General features: G+C 35.4%; 1 protein-coding gene across 2 annotated transcripts in view; it reads right to left on the bottom strand.

The window, feature by feature from the left end:
- The window catches only part of MED13L (mediator complex subunit 13L), a 291,858-nt gene that overhangs the window by 113,832 nt on the left and 165,724 nt on the right, over positions 1-12,302 (bottom strand). For both annotated transcript variants that reach the window (XM_059895607.1, XM_059895608.1), the window contains exon 4: positions 11,158-11,241. In XM_059895607.1, the coding sequence (XP_059751590.1) occupies positions 11,158-11,241 (84 nt within the window). The remainder of the gene's footprint in view (positions 1-11,157; positions 11,242-12,302) is intronic.

Below are 12,302 nucleotides of genomic sequence, written 5' to 3'. Positions count from 1 at the left end.
TATAGGTGTTTTGACAACAAAAAGTTCAAGAATCTGCTATACTATAGCTCTAGTGCATCACAGCAGCATGATTAACTGGCCTACTAGAACAGTCAATACACTGGGCAGGGACTGTGGATAAACACAGAGTAGTTTATTAATCATGGACATTACCAGGACAATCAATGACAACACCACCATCCCTCAAGCTGTTTTCGAAGGAAAATTTGACAATTCTCATTAGGAGCTCCTCAGGGGACTTTTTAAGACATTTACTCAAGGGACTTCCCTGGTGGTCCAGTGGTAAAGGATCCACCTTCCAATGTAGGGGACGCGGGTTCCATCCCTGGTCAGGGAACTAAGATCCCACATGCTGCAGGGCAACGAAGCCAGCGTGCTGCAAACTACAGAGCCCATGCGCTCTGGAACCCGCGTGCCACAACTAGAGAGAGAAAATCCGCACGCCACAACTAGAGAGAAGCCCATGCGCCACAACGAAAGATCCCGCATGCCTCAAAGAAGATCCCGTGTGCTGCAATGAAGACCTGACACAGCTAGCTAGCTAGCTAGCTAAATAAACAAACAAACTAATAAATAAAAGAAATTTATTCAAAACTTTGAAGTAAGGTCAATGGAAGACAGCTTGTCCTTTCAATGCCATATAGGGGAAATGCCCATCCAAGGATTATCTAGTGCCTCGGTTCCTCAACTGTGCACCAAACCCCCCAAAACACTGCAGGGAATTCACATGGATGTGGTGGGATATTTTAAATTTGGTGGTGGGGGGGGGGTGTCTCAGCTGTGACTATGACATAAAGTAAAATCAGTATGGACAGGAAATAAGAGTAGTAGCATCCAATCTGATTCCAAGGTTTGAGAAGTTGTACAGTGCTCAACAGGCATACATGTCCTATTTATCAGCAGTTCTGGGTAAGAAGAAAATACATTTTATTCTTTCAATTTATGTTCATTGTTTGTTCAAACAGCTACTAAGTTGTAGGTACATATATACTTATTAATTTTCTAGAAAAACCTAGCTACTCAAATACTCTTTGAACTGGTTTTCACATCTTACCTCTTCTTTCACTAATTAATGAGTTGATTAAAATGTATGCCATTTGTTCATTTTATATTTGCATTAGAGTCCAAATTTTACCTTTCTGTAAATTATACTTTAGTGTGCTGAAGTGACCCTTTTCCAGTGTATCTAGAAATAACTCTATTTTTAAAAGCTAAATTTTCAAGAATTCACTAAGTAATCATCAAGCACTATGGAGGGATGTATGTATAGGAATATATAAAGTATCAAGAAAGACTCCATATACATTACTATGTTCAAATAAAGGACATATCTATGTGTTAGAATTCAATTAAACTCTCATAATTCTATGTGGTTTTCTGAATTTTAAATTTTTTTTTTAAAATAAATTTATTTATTTATTTTTGGCTGTGTTGGGTCTTCGTTTCTGCGCGAGGGCTTCCTCTAGTTGCGGCAAGTGGGGGCCACTCTTCATCGCGGTGCGCGGGCCTCTCACTGTCATGGCCTCTCTTGTTGCGGAGCACGGGCTCCAGACGCGCAGGCTCAGTAGTTGTGGCTCACGGGCCCAGCTGCTCCGCGGCATGTGGGATCTTCCCAGACCAGGGCTCGAACCCGTGTCCCCTGCATTGGCAGGCAGATTCTCAACCACTGCACCACCAGGGAAGCCCCTGAATTTTACAATTTTTAATAAATACATTCAATCCTTTTGTTATAGGAAAATACACGACAGATTTTTTTAAGACGTTTGGAATGACTTATGAACACATTCTTCAAACAAAGCAGTATAAAGGAAAGCTTTAAAAAGTGAGTGAGTAATATGGAATTAAATTCCCTCCAAGGAAACATTTTAATATTATTCATTAAACACAGGGCTAAGAACAAAATAACAAATGGCCACATTTGTATAATTAGTACTTTTAATGCCAGACTATGCCAGTAAACTAAAAATATAGATAACAATTTATTTTATCCTCAACCTCCCACTTATTTTTTCTATTATTCTTCACTCCATATCAAATATTCTTATCTAGACCATTCTTCTCATTTCAAGCTACATAAGTGATAAACGTGTTTAAGAAGGAAAAAGAATAGGAAACACTTTCCCCTTTTTGGTACCCTTATGAGGAATGGTAGGGAAAAAAGCAAAGTAAAAAGCAAGTGCATAAATGTGTTTCTAGAAGGTCTGAATGATACCTATCCAAGTGAGAAGAAAATCCTGGAAGTGGTGGTGGTTTGTAAGGAGCTTCCTTCTTTCCTCATCTGGTAATTGTGACTGCTGGATCCATTTCTGTCTGGGTCACTTTTCACCTATGCTGCCTCCTTTTATTATCCAGGGTAGCTATCTCACCTTACTACTAAAGACACTTGGCTTAACATTACCGAGAAGTGTATTTTATATGTGAAATATGGAAAATAGACTATCACGCTTTATAGTGAACCTTAATAGTCAACAGGCTTCTTTATAACTACATAGGTATATGAGACCGAAATCAAACCTATGAAAATACTTGGTGTAAAGGAGGTGAATTTTATGGAAGTTCTATCATGTGCTTTTAATGCATGGTTTATTTAAATTATATAACTTTCATATATAAAAATAATATTAAATGATCTGAAAATGGAAAAATAAAATGATACATAATGCTATTCCTGAATTATGATCATTTAATTTTGAAAAGTTGAATGGTTTCATTCATAATATAGTGAATAGTATATAAAGTGCTATAAGAATCTAGGAAGAAATTTATGAAACAGGCTTTAAATAATTTGTCTAATTATTTAGACATTCACATTATCTCATTTAATCCTCAAAACAACCTATATAAGGTAGACATCATTATACCTTTATTATTATTCCTACTCAGAGTTTAGAAAACACAGGAACAGAAACACAGGATATAGTAAGTGGATCAGTTTGACTATGTTCACTGAGAGCATAAGTAGGAGTTATAACAAAGTCCTAAACTTCTGTCATTTACTCCCATCAATAATACTTGTAATAATGTATATGTGTGTGCATCAGATTCCTAAAAAAGTCGCATGCACAAAAACTTCTAATTCCTGAAGTCAATATTTATGATTCTGAATACTTACACTGCGGGTCAGGATGATTGGCCCCTACTCATCTGCCTCACCCCAGGTTCAGCTCCAATTCGGCTGCTCAGTAACTTCAGCTGTTTCTGAAAATAACTGACTTGTTCAAAGGAGTTGCAGGAGTACTGCATGCATCCTTAAAAGAGATCAGATACACAAGGTGCCAATGGCCCAACTGAAGGCTTCTCCATGATATACTCAGAAGAATTAAAAGAGCTCTGAAACTTGGGAAGCTTAGTTTACAGAAAATCAAAGCACAAATACAGAATGCTTTGTTCTATAGCAGCTACAGAACATACCCTGTACTGTACTTCAAACACACAGTCACGTTCGAATGTATCCATAACATACTTCAACCAAAGCATCCTCTGGTTTGAAATGTACTTAGCAAGTATTTTATTGAGTCTTCACAGGGTATTTTTAACAGCATGTGTTTCTAAGGGTTGGGGGAAAGGGAGGCCTTGCCATTATTAAAGTAGTGTCCTTTAGTATTGTAATTTACCTTTTTGAACCTACAAAACACGCTTAAAATGATCAAGGTTAATACAAGACAGTACATGTTTAATTTAATACTTGAACATAATCATGTGTCCCAAACCAGTACTGTAAGTTTTTAGAGACTGGGAAAAGGAGGGGCTACTGGGATAAAGTTGAAAAGTAAAAGCATATAATCCCAATTTTTCTGTTTTCACAAACTGGGTGTTTATGGGCTATCACAATGTCTTATTCTTTCCCTAAGAAACTCTAGTTGAAATCAAGGCCTAGAAATACGTAAGGACACAGCAAATCATTAGCAGAAGAAAGCTGTTATTTATTTCAGGAATGTGAACCATACTCTGATAGAAAGCTTCAGTTCTAGATCTTGAAATTGTAAGTAAGAAACAAAGGAGAGGAGGTGGCATCCTACACTGAAATTGATGTAATACTTTAAAGACCATTGAGACAAACTCATTCTCCAGCTAATAGTCCAATTTTCTCCTTCAGTGAAACTTACCTTCTACAGTCTTTTATTTTTTAAAAATTCATCAAACATAGAAATACTTTAGTCAACTGTTTTCAATTATACATACTAAGACGTTCCTTTGTTTTCTTAGATTCTCAGTACCAGATAAACTCTGTAAACAACACTGGTCAATTTCAGTGATACATAATAATCCTTCAAATGTTCCCCAACAATGTTCCCTCTAGGCTCTTCTGTGTGCAACCAATTAGAGAGGCCTCCTTCTTTCTATGAGGCCTGTTAAGATCTCAGAATGTGTTGAGTCTGCTTCCACTAGCAGAATTGCAATTCATGGGCTAGCAATGGGGGACAAAGTCCAACAGGGTATAATGTATGTTTTCTACTACGGAATACTTGAACTAAAGTAACCATCATAAAGAGCCCAACTGCTCAAACTTGAAACTTGAACAAACCACTCAATAAGAAATAATACTGAGGAAAAACTCATGCAAAACTGACAATTGTAAGAAACAAGGATTTTAACCCATTTATAAAAGATAATATTTTAAAGGATCATCTTTTAAAATAAGAATGATAAAGAGAATGTTGTTGTCTTAATGACATAACTCAATATTTTGTTTTACATTAAATGAGTTTTAAGACCTCATTTTTTATTTTGATCCTAGAAAACTAGATTTACAACAGAAAGAAGTTCCATTCAGTTCCTCCAAACCTGTAATATCCTTTGTACTAGGGACTGTAATAGATGTTGAGTAGAATAAAAGGAGAAATAATGATGTATAGTAAACACCAAAATAAGTATGATTCTGTTTTAAAGATTCAATTTAGGAATAATGAAGGAATGGGAAAAGGAGGAAGGAGAGTGAATTCTCATCTTCCTTAGTACAAATTCAAGAGAAAAATAAAATTTTTAAAATAATAAAATTAAAAAAAAGAACAGTAAAAACATACTATTGATAGAGGTAAAATGTCAGAAACAAACAGCTAGAAAAGATGCCTCAGGGGAGCAGCTCAAAGAAGAGAGATCAAAGTTAACTTGCCAGGGAAGACAGAAAGAGTGGGGGGAAAAAAAAGAACAGGAACAAAAGAGAAAAGGAGTTTAGACTATGCTAGGAATTGTGAAGGACAACTATGGCTGGACAAAAGGCTTCTACTGGGGAACAGGAATGCCAGATAAAGTTCAGGTAACATCCTAAACACTGACGCCACATTATGCTCTTATGTGGGAGAGTGCTTCACCAAAGGTAGACTAACAGAAGGATACACAGAGCAGAGGGATTAGAAACATGAGCAGTTTGAAGTCAGGAGACCCAGACAGCAGAAGACTGTAACAACAGACCAGATATGAACATTATAACAAAGAGGAAGCTTCACAGTTACATAATTTAGTATTTCATCTCAGCACTCACAGCGTTCTATATTCTTTAGCCATAAATATTAAGTTATAATAATACTTCGAACTTACACAACTATTAATAAAACCCTACATGAAGTACACTGTCACTCTCTCCTGTCAGGTTCTCAGATAGGAATTTAATACTTTCTAAGAACCACTCTTAATAAATCTTTATTTTTATAATATTCTCTAACACTCCAAAAACATCAAAGAAGTAAACCAAATACTTACAAATTACATTATGTACTTTCTGGGGACATGCCTAGATTCTACAATTTCCCTAGAATCAGAGAATCGAAAAACTGAAAAATATTTTAGAAATAATAAATGCTAAAACTAAAGTCCAGAGGGATTCAGTAAGTCCCACAAAGTCAGATAGTTAATGGAAGATCATCTATATTTCTAGATGGACCGGTGATCAAGGAGAGCTCTGTTTCCAGCTTAGTTTCAGTCCTCTAGCAGGAATTACAACAACGATATTCACAAAACCTCTCTAGTATATATATACATTTTTAAAATAAATTTATGTATTTTATTTATTTATTTTTGGCTGCGTTGGGTCTTCGTTGTTGCGCGCGGGCTTTCTCTAGTTGCGGCAAGCGGGGGCCACTCTTCGTTGTGGTGCACCGGCTTCTCACTGCGGTGGCCTCTCCTGCTGTGGAGCATCGGCTCTAGGCATGCGGGCTCAGTAGTTGTGGTATGTGGGCTCAGTAGTTGTGGCTTGCGGGCTCCAGAGCGCAGGCTCAGCAGTTTCGGCGCATGGGCTTAGTTGCTTCGTGGCATGTGGGATCTTCTCGGACCACGGCTCGATCCCGTGTCCCCTGCATTGGCAGGCAGATTCTTAACCACTGCGCCACCAGGGAAGCCCGATATATACATTTTTTAAAGGTGTATCTCTTACTGTAAGGTGTTTAAAATCCTTTTTGAAACTGACAGTATATATTTAAACTGTGAAAATAAATTATTGATATTCAGGATATAAGTTTTTATTGTGTACTTTTTAGACTGCTACTAGGACAAAAAACAAAAACTAACAGTGATAATTGCCTTTCAGTTATTAAGGAAAAAAAGTAATTTTTAAAAAGTAAACAAGCTACCTCTCGTTGAACTGGTCTTTCAATTTGACACTCTATGCATAATGTCTGTGAAAGTACAAAGCAGAGTGCCTGGTACATGAAAGACTCTTTTAAAAACAATAGACAGTACCACTTAGTTTTATCATAGGCTCTTATTAAAAGTTTGTCTCCTCCCTTCCTAGATCCAACAGCTTTCTACTTTGCAGCTACTTATAACAAAATATAACAAGAAGTCTACATTCCTATCTTCATTTCAACTGCCATTTGTAACTCAGGCTACTGCAACCTGAAATTCGCTACTGCAACCTGAAATTGACTACTGCACTGAAACTGCTCATGTTATGTCCAAAGTGGCTGCATAACTGCCTTTTAGAATGTATTTTATATGGCCTCTCTGGTAGACACAGCTGATTAATCTTGAAATTTTAAAAATTCATGGTTTTGGTGACACCGATCCTCCTGGTTCTCATTTCTCACTGACCTTTCCTAGTCTCCTTTAGGTACTCCTTTTTTTCTACCCATCCTGTAAATGTAGATGCTCCTCAGGACTCTAACCTCACTGTCTTCTCACTTTTCACACAATTCTCAAATTCAAGTGACGAAATACACAGAACCTTTTGATATATCTTCCATCAAATAAACCAGCAGAGAACGACTACATTTTTTATAGATCCACCAAAAACAGACAAAAAATATGGTAAAACTGTTATGTATGATTAATAAATCCAAGTTGTCCCATTACTTTTATTTATGAATTTCCCATTGGCTAGTCCTTGTTAAAGGTACCACATCACTAATGACCTTAATTTTTCTGGACACTAGTAAGAGATTCCCTTTATCTTTCACACTGTAAGTAATTGTTTACATGTCTGTCTACCCTCTAATGAGAGATCCCTTTCCCTGACTTTTCATCTTTGCATCTCAAGAAGGAAGCACAGATGACTGGGCTATAATATAAGGAAAGTACAAGAAAGAGGAGGATGGGATAGAAAACAAGAAGAGGTGAAGCGATAGGGGAGGGTGAGGAAAAAGAAGGAATGAAAGTTTTAAAGTGCTAAAAAATATTCTCCTACATCAAAATATTTCATCTTGTTACACAAAAACTGGTTTTTTGCTACTAAAACCAAAAGACAAGGGCATCTCTTGCACATTAGGTAGTGTGAGAACATAAAAAAAGAAATTAAAGAAATAATCCCAGGCTTAAGAGTCAAGAAAATATCCAGATGAAATGACACAAAAGCACCCAAAGTGACGTACTTCCCATCGTGTATGTGCGTGTGCATCTGCTAACAGCACACACAAAGGTAATTAGAATAGTTGAAAACACGTGAGGCTATTTGGAGTATCACCCTAGAGCAGGACAGGTTTGCTCACGAGGAAGAAATGGTGAATTAATTCAGAAAATGCACTGGCAAGTTGGTATTTGTGTTAACTCAGCTACTGTACACCTGAAACCAGGAAAGATCAAAGGTCCAAACTGTTACTGGGGGCAATCAATTACTTTGCTAAAATTGGCATTCAAAGACTAAGGAATATAAACTTCAAATTCTGTGGTAGTCAAATGTGGGTTGAAACTAGACTAAATTAGAAAATCAACACCTTTCCAATAGAAAGAAACTCCATTGGAACAACTAAATTATTTTAAAAGAACATTTTTTTTACTGGTTTGTTTTTAAGAATATTCTGAAAGCAAAGGCTTTTTCAAGTTCAACATACCTTACAAATCACAAATTTTTTATGCTTGATGTTAGTTGTCACAACTCTTTAGGACAAAGCCAAGTTCTCTTTCCTACTTATTATATTCCCAAGGATGAGTAACAAAAGATATGTTACTATAGCAAAAAAATGATATAAATTTCTTTTATCTTCTTGAACCTGCCTGGTCAAACTTCTATAATTATCCTGAACTTCATCTCATATCCAACACTGAGAACTCTTTTAGAGTCCACCAGCAAATGATTTAGTTTTGCTATCAATATGGAGAGAAATGATAGCTCAAAAAATAATATGCTATTAATCGAGCAGGTGAAACCTAATCATCAGTATATTCATTTGTCGCCACTATTAGAATTATTTTAGCTTACATAAAATAGTGTGTTAAATCGTCTTTTTAATCTATTGAAAAAAAGTATCTATAGGCTAACATCACTACTTTAAAAGTGTATTCCTTTTATCTGGGTCTAATGATATCAAATAAGAGAATTACTAAAAATATTAATGTGTATATACAATGTGTTTAACACTGGGCAGCAAATTTTCCTCTCCCCTGGTTACTAAATCGGTATGTACTGAAAAAAAAAAAAATTAAGCTTCAAGAAGATTAATTTGTTCTTGCTTTTGCTCAACTAAATTATAAACTAGCCACATAAATTAACTCATTTAATCTTCACAATAACCATCTAAGATACTAATTATTATCAATTCAATAACAGCAAAAATAAAAGTTCACCCCAGAAAAATTAAACAACTTTTCTAAAAGCAAATAACTTGTAAAGAGAGGTACGGGATGTGATCCCAACTCTTCTTATTCTAAATGCCCTCCTCTACAGGGCCACTCTGTCCATCCAAAATGACTTAAGCACTGAGATCCTGTTTCAACATCCAACAAGATGCTCTATTTTCCACTCAGAGAATGAGTGGAAAAGTCATTACACCTAATAAAGCTTTATTATAGCAAATGCCAAATTTTTAAATTGAATCTTTGCTTTAAAATGTTTTCTAACTGTTAATGTCTTCTAAAATAGTTTTTTTAATCATCAATATTTCTACACTACAAGAAAACAAAGTTCCACGAGGTTCAACTACAAGTATAGTCTTAAAAATAATAAAATAACTTAATTACATTGCTCAGAAATCAACAGCCTCCCAGTTTTACACAAAATCAAATATCCAAATATATTACATGTATTATCGACATCTGGCTTGCGTAAGTTAGGAAGACTCTGAGTATCTAAATAAAGTGTAAAGATATACAAGCTATACAAAAGATCATTAAGCACATCTGACTTTTAAACATTATTTTTTACATTAAAATACTAACTGCTACTCCTTCAATCCCTTTTTTATTTCTACATTTCTTCTTCATCCCCAAATTCCTCTCAAATCATCACACAAACATCTATACCTATTGATCAAAAGTTTTAGGACTGGCTCAGTCAATTCATTAGTGACCAGCTGTGAGAATGCACACTAAGCATGGAGAGGCACACTAGGAATGGAAAAGAAGAACAATGCACTAAAACAAATCCATGTATAACCATTCAGACTCCTCGACAATAAAAGCCCAAACTTTAACCAGTAGGAAAATCTAAGTCCTCTGTAAATTTTAGGAAAATGCTAAGATGAATTATGTCCATGAAACATTCATTAGTTAGACCAAATTGATAAAAATAAAAGGAAAAAAAAAGTTCCTCTCCATCAATCAAAGCATCTGTAAACAGACTCACACCCAGGCACACTAGTACCTTTTTCTAAAATCAGTTTTATCCTTTTCAGGCAAACTTTGATACACATAATACCTGTCTACTTAAATATAATTTTTAATAAATCCTAAATGTACTAAAAAGGGGGAAACATTTCAAGGAAGTTCATGGTGATTTGGGGGAAAAAAAAAAAAAGCCAGGCCCTAATTTATCTGATTTGAAAAAAGAAATCCCAATTTTCATAAATTAGATTTAGTTAATGAGGAAGTGGTTACATTGCTCAGAAATCACTTCATCAAACCTTTAAGACAACCACTTCATCAAAGCTTTAAGACATACTGTAGGCTGGAGAGAAGGCTGCTATTAAATCTCTTACAGGAAGAAGTGGCAGGAGTAGCCAGCTGAAATTCTGGCCAGCTATCCAAAAGATCTAATCTACCACATAAGGTTTCAAGAGCACCTGTCTGCAGCCAGAAGCTGGGGACCCTTAGCTTAGGGCAAGTTCACGGATAGTAAAATAGAATCAAGATTGTGTACCCAGCTCTACAAAAATGAAATAGTCACCAACTTCCAATTAAATCTACACTGTGTTCAAAGGAAAGTGAGATAAATACTAGATTTTGACGGTTTTCATTTTTGATTCTGGCTTGATTGATCTAAAACTCCATATTTGTTTAGTATCAAAGGCTGCCTTTAAAGCCATGCATATAATAAATGATGGTTAAAGGTTTAGGGTTATTTAGAGAAGTAATTCCCAGTCCTGGTTTGACAACTGTCAAGGATGTGTTGACTGACTTTTAAGGGGCATCAAACAATTCTATAAAAACTGTCACCATTTGAATTCACTTGACTGTTGATTTAAAGTTATGCCACATAACACTATAAGGAAGAAAGATAAATTAGAATAATGAAAATAACAAAATAGAGTAATTCAATTCCAAATAGTGTGGTTATAAGGGACTTAGACATGGGTTACTGACAATCATTTTTCTAGTCAAAATTTAATATTCCACAAAAATTTAATGATAGAGTACTTAATAAAATGTGATCCAGGAATCTGTTTCAAACATCTAAACTACTAACATTATTGGACAATAAATAAAAGCTACTTCCTCCATTCACCTCTTCCCCAAAGATAGCTGTGGTCAAGCAAAAGAAACCAAAAACCCAAAAGCATTCTAAAGACTCACCTTTTGTTGACCGGCTTTTCATCTTTTTCATAGGGTCGGACAAACCATTTCCCAATCCTAACGAAGTTCTTATCCATTAGGCACCTACAATAATTACATCAAGAATACAGTTTCAATAACAAATTAGCAAGTCGCTGAATCAATAATCACAGATAAGATCCACCACTGAAAATAAAAACATCACCAATTAAACTGTCAAAATGTTTTCCTAGTACTTAAAATTCTTACACTATACTTACTGAAAGAATTTTCTGACTTTGGGTATAGATTTTTATTATGTATTATTCTTATACATGTAAAAAAATCAGAATTAATTGGTTGACATGTTCCTGAAACATCTTACACTTCTGAATTGCTTCAAATCCAATCACACTTTTATATTACTTTAACTTTTGTGTGATCAAGGATGTTGGGAATATAGGCAGCATTTCTTAAGAGTACCTCAGAGATATTCTTCCAAGCCACTGACGCCCTTTTTGCAAGTTTTAATGCTGGATCTTTCTTGCGTGGTGTGTGGTAGTCAATTCTTTAGCAGGGATTTCGGTAATAAAAGCATAGCACAGCCTCTTCTACTTAGGTATTTTCTTTTTGTAGACATGGTAAAGCACTTGATTATGGCTTTGCAAAAAAATGAGGAACTGCAGTCATTTCTTCAGTAATGAATATTTTGCTTTCTTCATATCTAAATTGTGCCCCGCTTCTGTTTTCATGCCATTTTGTGTACATTGTTTTTCCATGTCAAATCACAGGGTACTCTTTCTGAAGACATGTTAATGGCAACTGAACTCAACTCATATAATACCCAAAGTGCACACAATTCAGTTGAAGTGACAACAACATAAGTAGCTATGCTCAAGTTCACTAGAGTACAGGCAGGTGACAACTATATCATAACTCCAGTCAATTGTGAGATGCCATCATTTGTAAAGAGCATCCCTAATTTTAACAACATAAATATGTGGGAGAAAATGTGCATTTTGAAACTGATGAAATACAGTAATCTCTAATACTATTCAATGAAATGATACATATTTTGTAAGAAAACCTGTCAGAAAGGTGGATATAATTCTTCAATACAAGGTTCTACCTACCAGCAAAAGAGCAGCACAGTAATTCTTTGCTGAATATTCAGGCAATTCTGCACG

This window comes from Balaenoptera ricei, chromosome 14 (genome assembly GCF_028023285.1).
Source record: "Balaenoptera ricei isolate mBalRic1 chromosome 14, mBalRic1.hap2, whole genome shotgun sequence".
Lineage (NCBI taxonomy): Eukaryota > Metazoa > Chordata > Mammalia > Artiodactyla > Balaenopteridae > Balaenoptera > Balaenoptera ricei.
This window is presented reverse-complemented; position numbering and strand designations above follow the sequence as displayed.